The sequence below is a fragment of the Herpailurus yagouaroundi genome, unplaced genomic scaffold (genome assembly GCF_014898765.1).
Source record: "Herpailurus yagouaroundi ecotype Mexico unplaced genomic scaffold, PumYag 139, whole genome shotgun sequence".
NCBI classification, from domain to species: Eukaryota; Metazoa; Chordata; class Mammalia; order Carnivora; family Felidae; genus Herpailurus; species Herpailurus yagouaroundi.
In genome coordinates this window covers 32,037,792-32,056,952 of record NW_024412394.1, presented here as the reverse complement: position 1 = coordinate 32,056,952, position 19,161 = coordinate 32,037,792, and the positions used below count along the sequence as shown (strand labels likewise).

Here is a 19,161-nt window from a genome sequence, read left to right as displayed (position 1 = left end):
TTCATCCAAAGGAAAAAAAAATACCTCACAACAATGTAAATGGATCTACCTTTTGAACTCACTACTCTGAAGGAAGTTTTTTTCATAAGTGGCTCAATGAGAATACATGGTAATTTCTTTCACAAATGGGTCATTTTTTTCATGTTTATTTACTTTTGAAAGAGAGAGAGAGGAGAGACAGAGCATGAGCAGTGGAGGGGCAGAGAGACAGGGAGACACAGAATCTGAAGCAGGCTCCAGGCTCTGAGCTGTCAGCACAGAGCCCGATGTGGGTCTCCAACCCGTGAACCACGAGATCATGACCTGAGCCGAAGTTGGACGTTCAACCGACTGAGCCACCCAGGCGCCCCAAATGGGTCATTTTAAAAGGACTGACTTGTCCTTTGTGGTGACAAGAGTATAAATAAATTTCATTGGCAGTCTTACGATTGCAAATATTTCAGTAATTTTATCAATCTCCTGTGTGTTCTAGTTGGGGAAGTAACAAAGTCATAATGCATAAGAAAATATAACAATTATTAAAGCTAGAAAATGATCATCTCATTCATCATTTTACAGAAACTAAACTGATGTCCTTAGAGATTATATGTATTCAGAATTATAGAACCAATAATAGAACCAATTATTACAACAAGACTAGTAGAACCAGTTACAGAAACCAGCAAACCTGGGGTGATTTGCTAGTTTGAAAGGAATGCACATCTAATACAAAGAAATTTAAAAGAGTATAAGGAGAAAAGATGAAGCTCAGACTCTAACCTCAAATGCCGCCACCACCAGCTTCTGGTTTATCTTTTTGTCCCTCCTGTTTCTGGAATCTCCACTGTTCTCTGTCCCGTACAACACATTATCCTCATAGCAGCCAGTGTCATCTAGATAAAAATATAAAGCCCACTATTAATCCCTCCTCTGCATAAACCCTTCAGGAATAACATTTGGTAGAATAAAATCAGACATTGAGCAAAATATATAAGTCTTGGATAAAGTGGACTCTGCCTTGCCAACCTCACCTTTACCTCTCTGGAAGTTCATCTGTTTGCAGTGCTTTTTGCTTGGCATGCTGTGTAATGCCTTGTGCTGTTCTCCTAGCCTGAAACACTCTTCCTCTTTCCTTAGAACACCTACTTCCTGCCTAAGCAGTTAGCCCCATCCTGAGCCAGACTTTCCCCCAGAGGACCCTCCCTCCCAGACTTGGTTACAGTGCCAGCTCTGGGCTCTTTACATACACGTGAATTAAAAAGTATTAGGTCACCTGTTTACATACTGCCTCTAAACACCATTGATAGTCTCAAGCTTCAAGTAACATCTTTATGCCTAAGAATCTTTGACAGAAATATCTTACGATTGACAAAAACATAGAGTAAACCTTGGTAGGACTTCGTAATAGAAATCCTACTTCATGGGAATGCAAGCTGGTGCAGCCACTCTGGAAAACAGTATGGAGGCTCCTCAAAAAACTAAAAATAGAACTACCCTACGACCCAGCAATTGCACTACTAGGCATTTATCCACGGGATACAGGTGTGCTGTTTCGAAGGGACACATGCACCCCCATGTTTATAGCAGCACCATCAACAATAGCCAAAGTATGGAAACAGCCCAAATGTCCATTGATGGATGAATGGATAAAGAAGATGTGGTAAAAGCTTTTATATATAATGGAGTATTACTGTGCAATCAAAAAGAATGAAATCTTGCCATTTGCAACTACGTGGATGGAACTGGAGGGTATTATGCTAAGTGAAATTAGTCAGAGAAAGACAAAAATCATATGATTTCACTCATATGAGGACTTTAAGAGACAAAACAGATGAACATAAGGGAAGGGAAACAAAAATAACATAAAAACATGGAGGGGGACAAAACAGAAGAGACTCATAAATATGGAGAACAAACTGAGGGTTACTGGAGGGGTTGTGGGAGGGGGGATGGGCTAAACGGGTAAGGGGCACTAAGGTATCTACTCCTGAAATCATTGTTTCACTATATGCTAACTAATTTGGATGTAAATTTTAAAAAATAAAAAATAAAACAAGTTAATAAAAAAAAAACAGAAATCCTACTTCCCTCTTTAGAAATAATCAGTAATGTTCAATGGTAAGAATTCTGGTTATAAAAGGAAAAAGTGAGTGAACAATGCAGTGATCAAAATGAGTCTCATTTAAATTTGGGAGTTAACTCTTGATTTATCACCTCCCTTCCTACCCCTCTTGTCTGACACCACCCATGTAATACTGATGCAGCTGAAGTGTGTTGTCCCAGAATAGGGAAATAATTATGAGCAGACACACTTCACCTTCCTCAGTGATGTCAGCATAGACAACCTGATAAGTAGGTGAAGTCTGTACACCAGTTTCTACTTTGGCATACCACTATTCAATTGAAGGATTCTTTCCAAAGACCCAGGACCCTTGTGATGCCTTAGCCATGTTGGCCCTTGATCTCTTCATCAAAATGTCCTGTCTCTTGTTCCAGAAGTATTTCGGACATTGTCAACAAGATGATGGACTCTGAGTTGGTTTCCTTTGTTTCCTGCCAGTTCTTTAGTGCACTTCCAGACTCACTTTGGCTTCTCCTCTGGGCAGTTTTAGAAGCTGTTAAAATTTTGCACTGTAGTCATTTGACAATTCCCAACCCTCCACAGCACATCCTTAGTTCTCTCTGCTGACACTGCCTTTCAGGAAGTCTTTAAGCCATAATTTCATCATAGAAGCAATTCTGACAGGTTGACTTAGATGAGTATCATTTTTTCATAAAGAAAGATTGGAAAAGGCACACTTGCTGAGCTATATTCAGATGTGTCTAGTGAAAGCCCTGCCTCACCACCTTCTCCCTTCCTTACAACGTTTGAAGGTTTAAAAAAGTTGGCTCTTTCTAGGTGAATGTTGCATATGAAAAGGAAGCAGGGTTAAGTTGCTTTATGAACTTTATAGTGAGCACTAGCATTCCTTAATGCCTTCTGTCCTTTTATCTTCTCATTCTTATTCTGTAAACAATGGCACATTGTAACTAACTACGATGCCATAAACTCTACCACAGGGAACTTAACAGTGAATTAGTTTAGTCTCTTTTAAAGCAGTTCTTGTAGATGGGAACTTTAAAAAATGCTTTTAGTGGTCTGCTTTCAGAAAAAAAAACTGTTATATGCTTTTGTGCTAAGGAAATAGTTTATTTTTCAACTTCTTTAGTATTTAGATTTTTAGCTTCCTCAATACTTCAATAAATTATGGACTCATTTTTTTTTTTTGTTCCAGCATTTTAAATGTATCGTGTTAGGTGCAGCATTTTAAATGTATTTAGTTAATGTTAGTATTTTAGAATTCCTGGATACATTTGGCTTCTTTAAATTCTCCAGAATGTTATAAAGCTAAATAATTTACGTTCTTGGAAATATGTTTATTTTATGCTTTCTGTATTGCTGACATACAAAGTAACCTGTCTTGTAGGAAGTCAGTGGCCTTTTTGTGACCAAAAATTGAATAAGTCTTGTTAAAAACTAACTTGTTCTTAGGAAGTGGCTTAAAGTATAAAAAAATGTGGTTTTAAATATATTATTTCAATGAGTATTTTGAAATAGTAACTCTACCAAAAAGAAAGATTTTGAAAAGCTTTATTTGACTGGAATTCTTAGAGACTGGAATTCTCAGAGCAGCATATTTGTAACCTCTGAGCAAATACCTCTTGGGAGATAAAATGTAAGCAAACTCCAAATTTCATGTAAGTCTTGTATTAACACGAAGCAGAACATTACTTGTGGATAGCCCTGGTTTTTTAACGTGCCATTGTGTTCTAGGTGGGTAACCCTGGGGACCCTGGCTTGAGGGGGCCTGAAGGCAGTCGGGGGCTTCCCGGAGTGGAAGGACCGCGAGGACCACCTGGACCGCGAGGCGTGCAGGGAGAGCAGGGTGCCACCGGCCTGCCTGGCATCCAGGGCCCTCCAGTGAGTGGCGGACAGTCCCCAGGGTTTCCCGTTGGAGACTTAGTCTCACAGCACCAGAAGGGGGGTGGGGAGCCAGGCTGGCCCAGACTGGAGCTCCTCAGCAGTGTGGGTGGGTTCTCTTGTAAATCCTGCCACCTGGTCACTTGCCGAGTCGGTCAGGTTACCATTTAACAATGTCTTCTTTATGGTTCTGTTTACAAACCGTCTTTTTTTTCTGTCCCAGGGTAGAGCACCAACAGATCAGCACATAAAGCAGGTTTGCATGAGAGTCATGCAAGGTAAATAAATCATAATGTCTTGACTTTTGTTTGCTTTAAAGGTGGGAGATCTTGAATAATGTTAATATTGTTTTATCCAGTTTGTTGCCACACAAAACCTTATAGCCTGAAAAAAATAAAAAGGTTACACACACACACACACACACACACACACACACACACACACACACACTTTTTTTCCCCTTTTGGAACACAAATTCTCAGGTATCCTTCCCCCTCCTTAACATCCTACTACTTAGTGTATAAGGCACTGACCTTGGCTCTTTGTGTAGCTTATATGTGAAATAATTGACAGTCTTCATGCCCATAAGAAGCATAAGGACATTATCTCTACTCATGTATAACATAGGTAGAAAATTAATAACTAGTATTTTACTAAAATGGTGATATATTTTTACTTTGCTAACCTTTGTCTAAATTCATCTATGGCTACAGCAGTTGTCTGTCATAGCTCTTTCAGAAATGGTCTAGTTCTAAAGTCACATAGCAAAGGAAACTGGGAACAAAGAAACTTGGGAGATCCTATAACATGGAGGCCTTCTAACAAATAATTAACTTATTCTGGTTGGAACCAATTCTGTCGCGATACTCTTCTTTTGTATGCTCATGAGATAGCCTAATTTGTCTGGTAGACTTGTAGAGCTTTCCCAGAATGAAATTGTCACTCTACATTTGAAAACCAATATAAGTCTCTTCATTGCAGACACTTAATCTTAAAAGAATATTTCAATTTTATATATTATATCTCAAAAAATTATAATTTTATGTTAAGTTTTACATAAGGCAAACTAGAATGTTCACATTTAAATAATTTTAAATTGTTGGTTAGGAATTTGTTTCCAAATCATAATCTCCTTCACACCTTAAAAAAAACATTATACTGGCATACTTCCCATAGAGTATTTTCATAGGAAAGATTTCTTATTCTTCATCATTTTAGTGGATGATTCTTAATCTATTTAATGGTTCCTGAAAAAGCCCACAGTTATTAATTTTTAAGACAGACTATGAACATTCCCAGGAAGCAAGCTATTTTTAGTGTCTGTTGTCTATTCCAAGCATGAAAAAACTTTTGAGAGGGGAATCTAAAAGAAGTTGTGAATGCTCAGGATATTTTAGCTTACTCAGTATCTTCAAACTAAAACGTGGGGCTAGGTCTCAACTACTGTCTCAATGCTAATTCTGGACAATGTCCTTGCCTTTTCAAAAGCTTCTGGATATCCACTTCTACCTATGTTAAGAAACTCATTTTCTTCCCATCCTGGCTTTTCAGATAACCAGCCAGGACTCAGGTGACATACTCTTCCTTTTAGCACAATACCCATCAGAAAGACTTGCTGTGTTTTTTTTTTTTTTTTTTTCTCACCCCCCTCCTCCCCTGTCTCAAAACAGCAAGACCAAATATATCCAGGGAGAGCTGAATAAAACAGCACCAGTGAAGCCTCTTGGCAGAAAGTCCATGCAAAAATGATCCAACTTTATTCACTTCTCGCCACCAATTTTGAAGCTCTGGGGACACATTTAGAAAAAAAGACACTTGAAATACCCCTTTTATCATTTGAGTCACTTTCATGCTTCTGACTTCTATGGGCTATTTTGTTTATTATCTTTTAGAGCATCTTGCTGAGATGGCTGCTAGTCTCAAGCGACCGGACTCAGGAGCCTCTGGCCTCCCTGGGAGGCCTGGACCCCCTGGTCCCCCAGGACCTCCTGGAGAGAATGGTTTCCCAGGCCAGATGGGACTTCGTGGCCTCCCAGGCATTAAAGGCCCCCCTGGTGCTCTTGGTTTGAGGGGGCCTAAAGGTAAGTCATTTGCCCAGGTGGAACAAAAGAACATACACTGTCCTTTTTCAGATGTATTCACACATCTTTCCAAGATCAGAAAACTATTATATGACATCCTCTTGACCTTGCTGTATGACAACGGTAGACCAAAAACTAGAATTAAGGTCCCTTGATTTTTAGTACTTCAGTCATAGTCCAAAATAAATTTTACAGGATCTTGTAAAGGATCAACCAGCTTTTTTAATTTTTGTTTTGAGACTCTAAAATCCTTGTAGAGTTCTTCTGAGATGGCAACCAGCCTTAGAATGTTTGTATCCGTTACTTAAAGTAACGAAATTTGTTTGGACATAAGACAAATTACATCATGAACTGAAGCTCCCTTCCTCTTCTTTTAAAAAGTGACACTGGATATTTAGTTCTGATGGATTTTTTCCAGCTCTGAGGTATAATCTAACTTTTTCCCCTTCTTTAACATTTAAGGGAAGGTGAACAAGTTTGTTTCTTCCCCCTTTTATTTAAAAGCAAGTTAAGCCTTTAAAATCAGTATTTTGCAGAAATATAGGATTGTGAGAGTGTGTTAGGTATTCAGCAGGACCTGCAGAAGGACTGGTTGCCTCAGATGGTGTTTGCTGGTTGAGGTGAGTAAGTATGTCAGCTTGCGTGGGTGTGTGCCCTGGATAATTTACAGAGAGAGCTGAATAAAATCAGGAATTTCTGTCTTACGGTGAGTGACCGACGGTTCTCTTGGAAGCTTCAGAAAGGCATGGCATCAGAAATCAGAGACAGACTTGTTTTTCTTTCAACGGTGGTGTTCCAATTAGGGATAAATATTATGGTGTGAATGGTCAGAGGGCAAGCAAGCTGCCTTTTTGGATCTATAAATGAACTGCTGATGCATTTGGCTAACTACACTTTCAGCTGGAACAATTTTGTTAATTATATTTGATTTGTTTTTTTTTTGGCATGTGCACTGCTGTATGTGAAAAAATGAGCCCTAATTGGAACCTCTTGTAAGGCTGGCACAATTTCCAAGCTTTCAAGGGGCTGGACAAAATGAAATATGGAGAGAGCTCGGAGCTCTTCTTAAAGAGAACTGAATATTTTCTTTGAAAGAATCACATAGTCATTCATCTTTGTCCTGCTTTTAGCTGTTGGTTGAGGAACTCATGAGTGGGTACTCTGTGGGTAGGCCACATTTACTCTGTTAATAATTTCCAAGGAACTCTGCTGCCTCCGGTGGATTGTTGACTTAGTTGGTTCAGCTGCACCAGAGCCCACAGATGACTCCTCAGCCTTTCCTGTAAGTTTCCTTTAGAGCAGTGGTTCTGCAAGAGTGCTCCCTGAAGCATCGGCACCACCAGGGACCCCCTTTGCAATACAAGCTCTCTAGCCCACCCCAACCCCACTGATCCAATCAGAGACTCTGGAGGTGGGGTCCAGCAGCCTGCGTTCTAACAAGCCTCCAGATGATTCATTCCTGTGCTGCTACATGCACTGGTGTAGTTCAGTCACCCATTTTCCTACTGGAAACACCTTGTAGGGGCTGTAGAAATCACAGTCCTATTCTCTTTGGCCAAAAGGAAGTCTGTGTATGTGGGGTAGAACTTAATTTTGAATTAGTAAGAGAACTCCCCTCAAGTTCCATCTTATTTTCTAAGAAATAAGAATGTCTGTTTACTTACTATGCTAGTAGAGTCTGCCTGAAGTTGTGTTTCTCAGCCCGGGTTGCACAGCGGAATTACCTGAGGAGCTTTAAAAACTGCCCACAGCTGGGTCCCATTCTCAGAGATTCTGATTTAATAGGTTTGAGCCGCAGGATTTAAAAATATTCCCCATGTGATTTTAATGTACAGTGAGGGCTGGGAGCCACAGGAAACAAAGGTGAAACGTTCAGGAAGCTCTCTGGGAAGGTCTTAGCAGCACTGAATTATGGCTGGGTTGGGCTGAGTTGGCTCTAGCAGATAAACTTTATTTTGAAGGGAAGAAAAATATATTTCTATATTTGGAACCTGGAAAATGTCTCTAGCACTAAGTTTATTCATTAAGCGTAGTTTGATCATATAAAGGACTTCCCCCTAATTTTTCTTCAGTATTTACAACATAGTTTATACTCTAGAAGTGATACAATCTTTTGTTTTTTCTAAAGGACTTTCTCTCCCCACCCTCCTTCCATCCCTGTATTGTCACTGGGTTCCTTTAAAGCAGCATCTTCTGTCAGTTTTCTTGAAATTTGGGGTATGGGAAGAAAGGAGTACTATCCTCAGATTTTATCCAGCCGTGCTATCATGAATTTGGAAATGTATGATTCCAGGTAACCGGACTTGACCTTTCTTGTCCTATCACATCCAGTATAACACTAATATTTAATTAAAAACATATAGTGTTCCACTGGCCAAAGGTTACAGATCAGTTTTTCCCTGAGAACAAATACTTCGCCATTTGAAATTTAAATGTTCAGCTAATTAGAGATGTATTTCAGTGTCACCTGCTGCCTTCTTTCCATGACTAATAAAGAAGGGACAGTGAGACTTGCTCTGCCATATTACTTTGAGAGTCTTTTTCCAAGGATATTACTACATAAATAATGAACAAATAAATTTTACTAAAGCTTTTAGCAGTTCAGGATAAGCCTTTAATAAAAGCATTTTTCCCTAAAAAAGTACTCTGCAAAACACAGTGAAACATTTTCAGTGGGAGCTAGTAGAAATATGCCTGAAATCATACTCAAATCTTAAATCATGTTCATATTTTTTGGGTTTTCATTGGCATGTTTTATGCGATACTACACTAACATGTTAAGACCAAGGCCCCTTCTGCATGTACATTTTATACATACTCAAGCAGAAACATGGAGACTTCTAATTGGCGTTATGTTCACTTTGCTTAGTATTAATTAATCTTCCATGTTGTCAGTACTACTTTTAAATGTTCCCGGTTTGGATTAATTTTAAGTCCTGTGGAGTAAGGCCATATACATGTTTTTAGATATTTTAGTGTGAGTCAAACAGATGTGTCAATATGTAAATGAAGGCTTGAGAAAGTACACGTCGTAACTGTGACTAGCACTTTTTTCAGTATTAATCTGTTCACATGGAGTTGGAGCATCAGTTATGGCTTTCGAATAAATGAAATAAATAGCAGCTCTGGAGCAATGAGAATTTCTTCCACGTTAGCCGCTCTATTCACAGTGAGCTGTTTTTCTTGTTACCGTGCATGTTTCCCTTCTTACCTTATGTAAAGCTTATTTTACAAGCTCTTTATATATATTTTTCCACAGAGTAGGCTAGCTATTAAAGGTAGACCTTTAGTTCCCTGAGCCGGTTTTCATACATCTCAAAAGGAGACATGATCGGGGTTTGAAGAAGTGGATTAACCCCAGGGATAACACAGCCGGGCTGCAACACGGTTTGCCGTGGAGTAGCAGCAGCTCACAGTGTGGCTCTGTCTCAGAGCCCATCTCTAAAAATTGTTTTTCTATGACCAATAACCGCAAGGCAGCATCAGGATGAAGACCGCAGTCTTAGTCCTTGCAAGCGACATTTTAAAGTTGATGTGGCTTCGCTCTAGAATGTGTTTAACTTTCACTATCTGTGTGGAAGTTACATTTTAATTTATAATCTTCATCTCACATCTTCAGAAAATGTGGCACATTTATTGGCTCTTTTCTCACTGCAAGCCACCAGAATTAGAGTGATATGACATTTAAATTGCTAAGTTAACAAGAGCGCTTAAGTTCTTAGTTTTTAAAAGGCTAATTATCATATCTTCCTAATATAGTAAGGCCATGTTGATGATGAGTATAAAAAAAGAGCTTACGTGAATGTGAGTTAAACTTGAGCTCTAGATCCCTATACGGTATTTATATAAATTTAAATTGTTTTTGAAATACAGTTGATTCATGATAAAAATACTCATACAAGGACATTCACAGCTAAAATCAAAGTATGGTGACTAAACATTCACTTCATAATTAGATTTTTTTTTACTATTTTGGTATGCATGCTTTTGTTTTTTAAATTATTATAAGTGGGACACAATACTGAATGAAGCTGAGCTGACACAAATGTTTGGAAAAATGATTATATATAGAATTTACTGCAAAATGCCACTGCCTCTTCTGAGCGAGTAGTAGAATAATAATATAATACTGTACCAGTGATATAGTAGAATAATGCCTTCTATGGGGAGCAGGAAAAGTCAGTTAGGACCGGTTGACTAAGGTATTAGGGCACTTTGTTAATGAGGCCAAGTTTCTAGGTTTCTCTGCAGGGGCCAGGATAATTAATGAAACTTGGTTTTCTGGCTGCTGAATCCCCAAATTCAATCAACTGTCTTGCAAATATACGTGGTTGGTTGCAGTCCAAAGCATTTTCCCTATAAATAATAATCACAAATGAAATGTAGGCACTTGTGACAGCACACTTTAAATTTTGAAAATTCATTAATTTATTTTTGGTGACACTAAATTTATATTGTTTGAGAATTTAAAAATATATTAAAAGATATTTAGTGAAGAGTTTTTCTCCTACCCCTGTCTCCCATCTGCTTAGTTTCCTTTATTCTTCCCATTGGGTAATCCCTTTTATTAGTTTCCTACATATCCTTATCAGTGATAAGGTGCAATATATGATTATATACTTCCCTACATCTTTTTAGAGGCAAGTCATATTATCCTTTGGTAGTGATCTGAACCTTGATTTTTTTCATTGAACAATTATGTCTTGAGATCATTTCAAAGAGCTTCCTGATTCTTCTTCATAGCTGCATAGTATGCCATTCTATGGAAGTACCATAGTGTATTTAACCATTTCATGGACAGTTAGTTTCTAATCTTCTACCATGATAGCAAGGCTGCAGTGACTATCACTGTGTATTTCATTTTTGTACAAATACAACATAACCTCTGTACTTCTAAGATAAATTCCTAGAAGTGGAATTGCTAGGTAAAATGGTACTACCATTTGTAATATTGATAGATATTCCAAGAAACTGCCTCAATTCACAGTCTTATTGGCAATAAGTAATAATGTATTTTTCCACAGACTTGCTAGTATATATATGTTTAATTAAACTTTGGAATTTGTGCTGATCTTATAGTTCAAAGTAGCTTTCTTGTTATTTTTAATTTCCATTTATTTTGTTGTGAGAGTGATGTCAGATAATTTTCCATATATTTCAGAGCTATTTTTTTCCTTTTAATGACTTCCTTGCTTATATATTATCATTTTTTATTGTTGTTGACCTTTTTTATTGTTTTTAGGAACCCTTCATATTCTGAATCATGACAGTAAAGCCAACTCAAATCTGAGGTTATAAAATAATTCTCCTTATTTTCTTCTGGTTCTTAAATTACATTTAAATATTTGATCCATTTGTAACTTATCCTAGATCATGTTGTGAGGAACAGATTCGACTTTATTTTTTTTTCCAGTTGGCTACCCACTTTTTCCAAAACCACTTATTGACTTGTTTGACTATTTCCCACCTTAAGATGGCACATTTATTACAAAACAAATTCTTATATGTATTGGAGCCTGTTTGGGGGCTGTTTCACTGGTCTATCTATTCAAGTACCAGTACCACACCATTTTAATTGGCATAATATGTGGTAGGATTAATTCCCTTCATGTTGCTTTTCTTTTTGGAGTTTTGTGGCTACTTTGGCTTATGTGTTTTTCTGTACAAACTTCAGAATCCTCTTTTCTGGTTAAAAATATCTTTTTATTGAGATCATGATGAAACTTCAGCTTAGGGAGAACTCATACCTTTTTGTGATGATGTCATTCCACCTAAGAACAGTTGTCAGTCCTTTTGTATCCTTTAGAGATGTTAATTTTTTGTTGGATTTGCATATTTCTGATTAAATATATTCCTAGTTATTAATTTAATTGCTGTTTTAAATGGGATCTTTTTTCATTACCTCTTATTTCTGGTTGTTTGTAAATGTAAAAACTACTAATTTTCATATATTAATTTTGTGCTTTGCTATTTTACTGAATTCTCTCATTGTTTGTAGTAGATTTTGAGTTGATTTTCAAGGATTTAAGATGTACACTTATATCACCTGAAAATAGGGATATTTTTGACTCTCAAAGCAAATGACAATTAATAGTGATAAAGTACGCATCTCTATAATGTTTTGTCTGTAGTGGGACTGCTTCTCGTGTTTCCCTGTAAGCATGATGCTAGCTTTTGGGTTGAGGCAGATATATTTTATCAGGTCAGGGAAGTAACCATCGATTCTTATTTTACTGAATGTTGTATCAGGAATGCATATTTTATTTTGTCCTATGTCTTTTCAGCATCTATGAATATGGTCATTGGCTTTCCCCCCACTTGGATCTCTTAATATAGTTAATTGACTCAATTTTGGGTTTGCTTAAAGTTTAAAAATATGGAACTTTCTTTTTATAAACATACAGAAACATAAGATTTCTCTAATGAAATGCAGGTGACTTGGGAGAAAGGGGGGAACGTGGCCCTCCAGGAAGAGGTCCTAAGGGCTTGCCCGGAGCTACGGGTCTCCCAGGTAAGTGTGTTATATGGCAGCATGAGGTTGAGGAATTGGTAGCAAGTGGGCAGTCTGAATTGGAAAATATTTTAAAGAATTGCTCTTTGATTACTTAAGCATATCATGTAATTCTCAATAATGGCCAGCACAGATTTTTCAAGACCAACTTTAATGAAGAGTTAAATGATCTATAAATCATGCCTGTCTGTGTTCCTCATGAGAAAACATATGTCAGGGCTTAAAATATTAATTTCTTGAACAGATGTTTTTTTAAAAAAATTGTGTCAAGGTCCAGCCACAGTGCACTTATTAGAAAATTCTGAATGAATGAGGTCCTATCCACTTTTAGCCTCGTTGATAGTTTTGTTTATTTTTTAACCAAAAAGAGCAACAAAAAAGTTTTTAAGTTTTCAAACTATTCATGTTGCACAGGGAGTAACTGAAATTTTCTTTTAAAAGCTCCTGTTTCAAACATCCAGACCCTCCAGAAATCCATATCCAAAAAAAATAAACCTGAACATTCCAACTCCTATAGTCACAAAGAGCCATGCACAAGCCACATATCACAGCTGTGCTGGCTGAGGTAACAAAGTCACCTCTGTGTGAAGAGCCTGGATTCTCTCACTGGGCGTCTGTTCTCTCTTTGCACACTGGCTACTCTGTCCCCACAGTCCAGGCTGCCACATACTCATCCACTGGGAAATGACTTAGAAGCCCAACCACAGAAGCAGCATAGCAGGAGAAGTCAGTTGGGTTTGAGAGCATGAGTGACCTGGAGCCTCCCAGCAAACTCATAGCTGCTGAGGCAGTGGCTAAGGAAGGCCCCCAGCGCTGGACCCTGGAGCTGAGGAGAGGCAGGGTGAGAGGCTGTGCAGAAAAGGGTGGCCCACACTCCTTCGGTGGATTTGGAAAACTTGGTTTAGAGAAATTTAGAAAAAGAAATGCTGATTTTCTAATTCTGACAGAGGCTTCCATGTTCAATCATGGCTCTAATTGCAGCCAAAAACATCACTGCTTTCTCATTAAAAAAATTTTTTTTTTAAATATGAATACATTTGGAGATAGCTCACTGCTTTACTAACCCTGCGATTCATGAGTCTGTCAAGATGCTTTCACAAATTGATAAATTTTCGTGATTGGAAAAGGAAAGAAAATCTGGTCGAAGCTACAGGAGACCAAGAGAAGAAGATTTTAGTGTATGATAAAGTCTGTATTCATTGATGGATGTTTACAAGAGGAAAGGGAAATGGAATTTTCTGAGTGCTTTCCTCCTTTATCAGTGGCAGCAATAGGTAGTTTAGAGCTGATAAAAATATCATTACAATGTACTTAATTATCTATATATTACAGGATTGCCTCAGTTTCTCCTTCTCCCATTTTGTTGACAAACCACATAACGGTTCTTGGACCAGCAACTTGCACCCTTGGCAAGATTTTCCTTTATCAGAAATATATGATCATTTCTGGTGACTCTTACTTTCAAAAAATCTGTTGATAAGCCATGTTTTAAGTTTAAAATGGGAAGATTGAAGGAAAACCAGCTCTGTATGTATAGTGTCCCAGGCTGTCATGAGGGGACACGTTTCTGCCCACATGCAGCACCCCACCCAGAGCTGCTGAATCTGACTGCGAGGATTTACATGTAAATGTAAATGGCTCCGGGGCCACTGCTCTACCAGAAAGGGGCTTCCGTGATTTGCTTCTTAGTACATCAGACATTGGTGTGTGGGCAGGTTGGTTAAGGCAGGACAGGCTCACCACTGGCAGCACTGACCGCTGACTGGTCCTCATCTTGTCCTCCTTGTGAAAAAAATTAATTTGTTATAGCTGTTCTTGGGTTTAAAACTTAAATATAATTTGTTAAAAAATTCCGTGGGATCACTATTTTAAGACCCCTAAACCTGTCCTTTTCCCTTTCCTCTGCCTTTTGCCAGTCCTTGCCCCTTCCTTCCTGGTACCATTCTGAAATCTGGTCTTTCTTTGTATATGCCTTTGTTACATTTCTATTAAGAGGATATATGACATTATTTAGTGAAAAATCTGGGTTTCAGATTATTTTTTAAAAGCTGAGGCTACCTTTCAAAAGCATGCAGTTTTCCAAGTGCTCTAGCACACAGGCACGAAGGGTTTATGTTTGCCCCAGTCACTGAGGCACCAGCTGGCTGCTTTGGTTTTTAGGTCAGCTCACACTCTCTTGTCTACACTATGAATATACTTAGCTAACAATTTCTTGAATCCATTAGTCCCTGAACAAGAGCTTTTAGGGTCATTTTTCCCCTAAAGCTAGTACTTGGAGCTTCTGAGTAGGAGCTCCTGTTTGGAGCTCCACGATTTAGACATCCTGGGTTCAAATCTTGACTCTGTCACTTACTAGTTTTCTGACCTTGGGTGAGTTTGACTCCAAATCATAAATGAAAGTACTGGTTCACAGTAAATTATTGCACTTGTTCACTGTCCGCTGAGAGGCTGGGACCTTTAACTTCCCTGGCAGAGCCTGGAATGTGATTAGGAACGTGGTTTCTGGTCTCTCACAAACATAATAGTAACAGGACTATTACTAGTATGTGGAGGTCTGGAGGAACTTCCAGTAGGACTCTGTGCAGGGACTTGTCTGGAGCCTAAAAGAAAGAGCCTGTAGAACAGGATATCCTGCAACCTTCTTGGTTATCCCTATTGTTGGATTGGAGACTTAAATCCTCCTGAGTGGAAAACGTTCACTTGATCATTCTTCCTGGTGCAAACATATGTGATATATTTGAAAAAAATACAACTAACACATTAATTATCTATCAGTAATCAGAATTCCTTTATGCTTTATGGACAGTTTTAGTTCTTTTCTCCTCTCCGTATCTGTTTGGCACTGATTATTACACGGCCCTTTGGGGTTGTAATGGTACACTGCCTGATATGGACCATAGGTCATTATTGTAACTGTCATGCTATCATGCTGGCTGTGGTGCTCGGTTCTTTAAAAAGTACCTATAAATCATCCAGTTTGTTTCTCCCAGCCAGAGGTAGGCAGAACAGGTATTTAAGAAGGGTGGCTCTGGAGCCAAACGCCCAGGTGTATGCACTGCTCTTCCACTTATTTTTGGCGACTCTGCCTCTTAGCGCTTCAGTTCTCTGCTGCATCCCAAGGCTGAGAACCACATCTACCCTATAGAGTTACTCAGGAGGATCTGTGTACATGTTACTACACGTGAAACACTTACAACAGCGCCTGGCATATGGCAAGCATTTTGCAAATTTAGCTGTCATTATTTTGTTATTCCTCTGTTTCTATTTGAGGAAATGCAGACTTACAGAGGTCACCTGCTCTGACAAAGGTCTGTCAGCTAATAAGTCACAGAGGCAAATATTCATACCTTCTGTGTCCAGGTTCATGTACTGGACAAAATGATGCACTGGCTGCCTAGTAATGGGATTAGCTTGCCTTTGCCACGCTAGCCATATAACTTCGCCATGTTTCATAACCACATAGTGTCTTGATTTCTTTTCTGCCTCTCTCACAGAGCGGTGATTAGAGATCCCTGGGACTTTAGATGCCCCCAACCCCCATGCCCACCTTCAGTTTCTTACCAGAGGCCTTTGTGGTATTGCTTGATTGGGTTGTCTCATTAAGAGTAACTCTCTATGCCTGCTGCCACCAAACTTGCCCACTTGGGACCAATTCCTCGACACTCTGGGGGTTTTAAGGGAAAATAGTTAATATTAGGTCCTGATCTCTTCTGTGCATTCAAACTCATGAGGGAAAGAAACAAGTTAAATAAGGAATCATATGTATGTGACCACCAGGAATGTGGCTTGTGAGCTGCGATGCTTTCCCTTTTTGGATGAGGAGAGGAGGGTAGAGCTGGCTTCTACCTAGGCACACTAGGTCACACTAGGCAACTGGGCTATTCAGGTTTCTTATGTAAAGCTGCACATAGGTGAGCTTTGCTTGTGAACACTGAGTGGAAAAAAAAAACCCAAAACTCCAAACCAAGGGCACACTCGGTTTAGGCTTGTTTAGCAGTAGCCATTTATCCTATTTCCATTACTGCAGCTGTTTTATCTGGCTATGGGGATCTTCTATAAACAAACCGTTTTATGCCAATTCCTTAAACATATATGCTTTGTCAAACACCACAAATGCAAGCTCAGCATAAGGTGGATATGTAAGAAAGTCCCTGGAACACACATTTTACATAACCCGTGGATAAGTCACCAAATTAATGCTGAAAATTACTTGCAGGGTTCCCCCCCCCACCCCCTTTCCTAAAGGCCTTTATACACAGTCATTTTCACTTTGCAGCCTGCAGCAGATCCTTCAGAATGTTCCAGCAGGGACTGGCCTCCATCAATGTAACATGGCTACCCTCTAGTGTTCGCACAGAGAATGACATTCATTTTTAAAAACGAAATGTTTGGCAGTAACATTTTTATAGGTCCTTGAAATTTCAGAAAACTATGTAATCATTAGCCAGTTAGTGCAGCCAACACACCCATGAGGTAGACAAAGCAGAATGAGAACACTTCAGATCTGTTTTCTGAGGAGCTGAAGGGTAGTTTATAGATATTCGCTAATGTAGCTGCTAGACTTCTTGAATGATTTGGACTGTGACATTGTATCACCCCAAAATTACGCTCCTAAACAACACCAAGAACCTTGGAGAGTAAATACCCAGCGTCAGGACTCACCAGAAACTGACAATTTGTGAAGCCTGATTTTTTTCCTCTGGCCAGTTTTACAGGACAAAACCTCAGAAAAAATATCTTTAGTTTCTTTTGATAGTTAGAGCTCCAGAAGAATCAATACTAACTCTTGGTTGTGGTGCCGCTTTTACTTCCCGGTTAATTCAGGCTCATTAAACCCCAAACCCCACACGCAGGCACGTGCCCACGCACGCGCACTATTATGCATGCACGCACACGCAGCATTAGCGGCTCAATAGGTATGGAAATACTCTCAGATTGAGTAGTGGTTAAGGGCCCTTGCTTCTAGTTCTGACGCCCTCTAGCTGTGTGATGATGGACAGTTATTTAGCCTTAAAAAAATTTTTTTTTAATGTTTATTTTTAAGAGAGAGAGAGACAGAGAGACAGAGTGTGAGGGAGGGGCAGAGAGAGAGGGAGACACAGAATGTAGGCTCCAGGCTCTGAGCTGTCAGCACAAAGCCCTAAGTGGGGCTTGAACTCACGAGCTGTGAGATCATGACCGGACCTGAGTCGAAGTCCAACTGAGCCACCCAGGCGCCCCATGCCTTCTTAACTCTCACTTCACACAGAGGAAAATGGGATCAATAACGAGCACAGTTCAGGGCCATGGTAAAGCGGGAGCGTTGTGTAAGTGTTGATGGTGATGATGGTCAGAATGACAAAGATGACATCCAAAGCCTCAACGGGTAAATTGCTGTATTTGCCCGAGGGAGAATTGGACTGGATGTGCTTTACATAAAATAAATCAAGGATACACAGGATGGCCTTAGCAACTCTTTTTCAAAGGATTAGCAGGAATCTGGAATAAATGCAGCAAGTGAAAAAGCCTCTCCTGCGATGTGTAGAAATGGGGAAGTATAATATGAAAATCTAAAAAAAGCTTTCCTTCTGCTTTCTAATATGGTTGAATAGTAGAGAATAAATCCCCTTACATTTAAGATTTTAGGCAGGAGACTGGCTCTACAAATGTTAAAAATTTGGATTAGTTGCTAATATTTAGAAATTGAGAGGTGTTTATTAAAAAACTCAGCCTCTAGCTTCCCTTGACAATGATCAGAGGTTCTGCTGGCCCACCTTCCCTTAGGGCAGCTGTTGGCTGGAGCAAACTGCGGGGGGCACCGTTCTGCCATTCACAACAGGCCGCAGTCCTCCCTGTTTCCTCCCTAAAACTGATGTGGAATAGCGGTCACCAGTTTTCATTACATTTGTGTTATGTCTTCTCCTAAAGACAGCAGGGTGTTGTTTTTTTGTTTTTGTTTTTTTTTAGTTTATTTATTTTGAGAGAGAGAGAGAGAGTGTGTGGGAGGGACAGAGAGAGAGAATCTCAAGCAGGCTCCACACTGACAGCTCAGAGCCCATGCGGGGCTTGAACCCACGAACCGTGAGATCATGAACCGAGCAGAAACCAAGGACTGAGCCACCAAGGCGCCCCACCAGGGTGTTTCTTAATCTAGGACCATTTCTTTACTACCTTAAAGGTCAGCAAACTTTTTTTGTAAAGGGCCAGATTTTGGGGATTTGTGGGCCATGTGGTCTCTGTGGCAGCCCTACAGCTCTGCCCTTGGTAGTGTAAGAGCAGCCAGAGGCAATACAAAACAGATGACTATGGCCCTGTTCTAACAGGACTGTTTACAAAAACAGGGGTTGGCTCATTTTGGGCGATCCCATGTTTGCCCACCTGATCTGTATTACCTGTTTTGCTCCTCCTGTGGTCTTTTGGTTTGTGACCTCTCCTCTGGGCATTTTCTCCTCTTAATCTTGATTTGATTTTGTTAAGGCCGACCTGGTATGTCTCCATGATAAGGCGTATGAGAATTACCCTTTTTATGCACGTCTGTCTGGCCTTTTAAAGCTTAAAAGAACAATGTTGAACAGCAACCTGTGTCATGAGACCTGAACAGGCCCTGCTAAAGCCGTATTTATAGGTGCTGTTGATTAGAGAAAAATGTT

At 39.4% G+C, this 19,161-nt stretch overlaps 1 protein-coding gene and 1 long non-coding RNA gene across 2 annotated transcripts in view; one reads left to right on the top strand and one right to left on the bottom strand.

The window, feature by feature from the left end:
* Nucleotides 1-19,161, top strand: part of COL9A1 (collagen type IX alpha 1 chain) — an 87,455-nt gene that overhangs the window by 65,625 nt on the left and 2,669 nt on the right. Inside the window, exons 34-37 of the mRNA XM_040473873.1 lie at nucleotides 3,794-3,940; nucleotides 4,164-4,218; nucleotides 5,833-6,021; nucleotides 12,455-12,532. Of these exons, the coding sequence (XP_040329807.1) occupies nucleotides 3,794-3,940; nucleotides 4,164-4,218; nucleotides 5,833-6,021; nucleotides 12,455-12,532 (469 nt within the window). The remainder of the gene's footprint in view (nucleotides 1-3,793; nucleotides 3,941-4,163; nucleotides 4,219-5,832; nucleotides 6,022-12,454; nucleotides 12,533-19,161) is intronic.
* On the bottom strand, nucleotides 290-17,619 carry LOC121029646 (uncharacterized). The gene is made up of 3 exons (XR_005789820.1): nucleotides 17,195-17,619; nucleotides 16,094-16,196; nucleotides 290-872 (listed from the first exon to the last, which is right to left on the bottom strand). It is a non-coding gene; the product is annotated as an uncharacterized LOC121029646 (long non-coding RNA).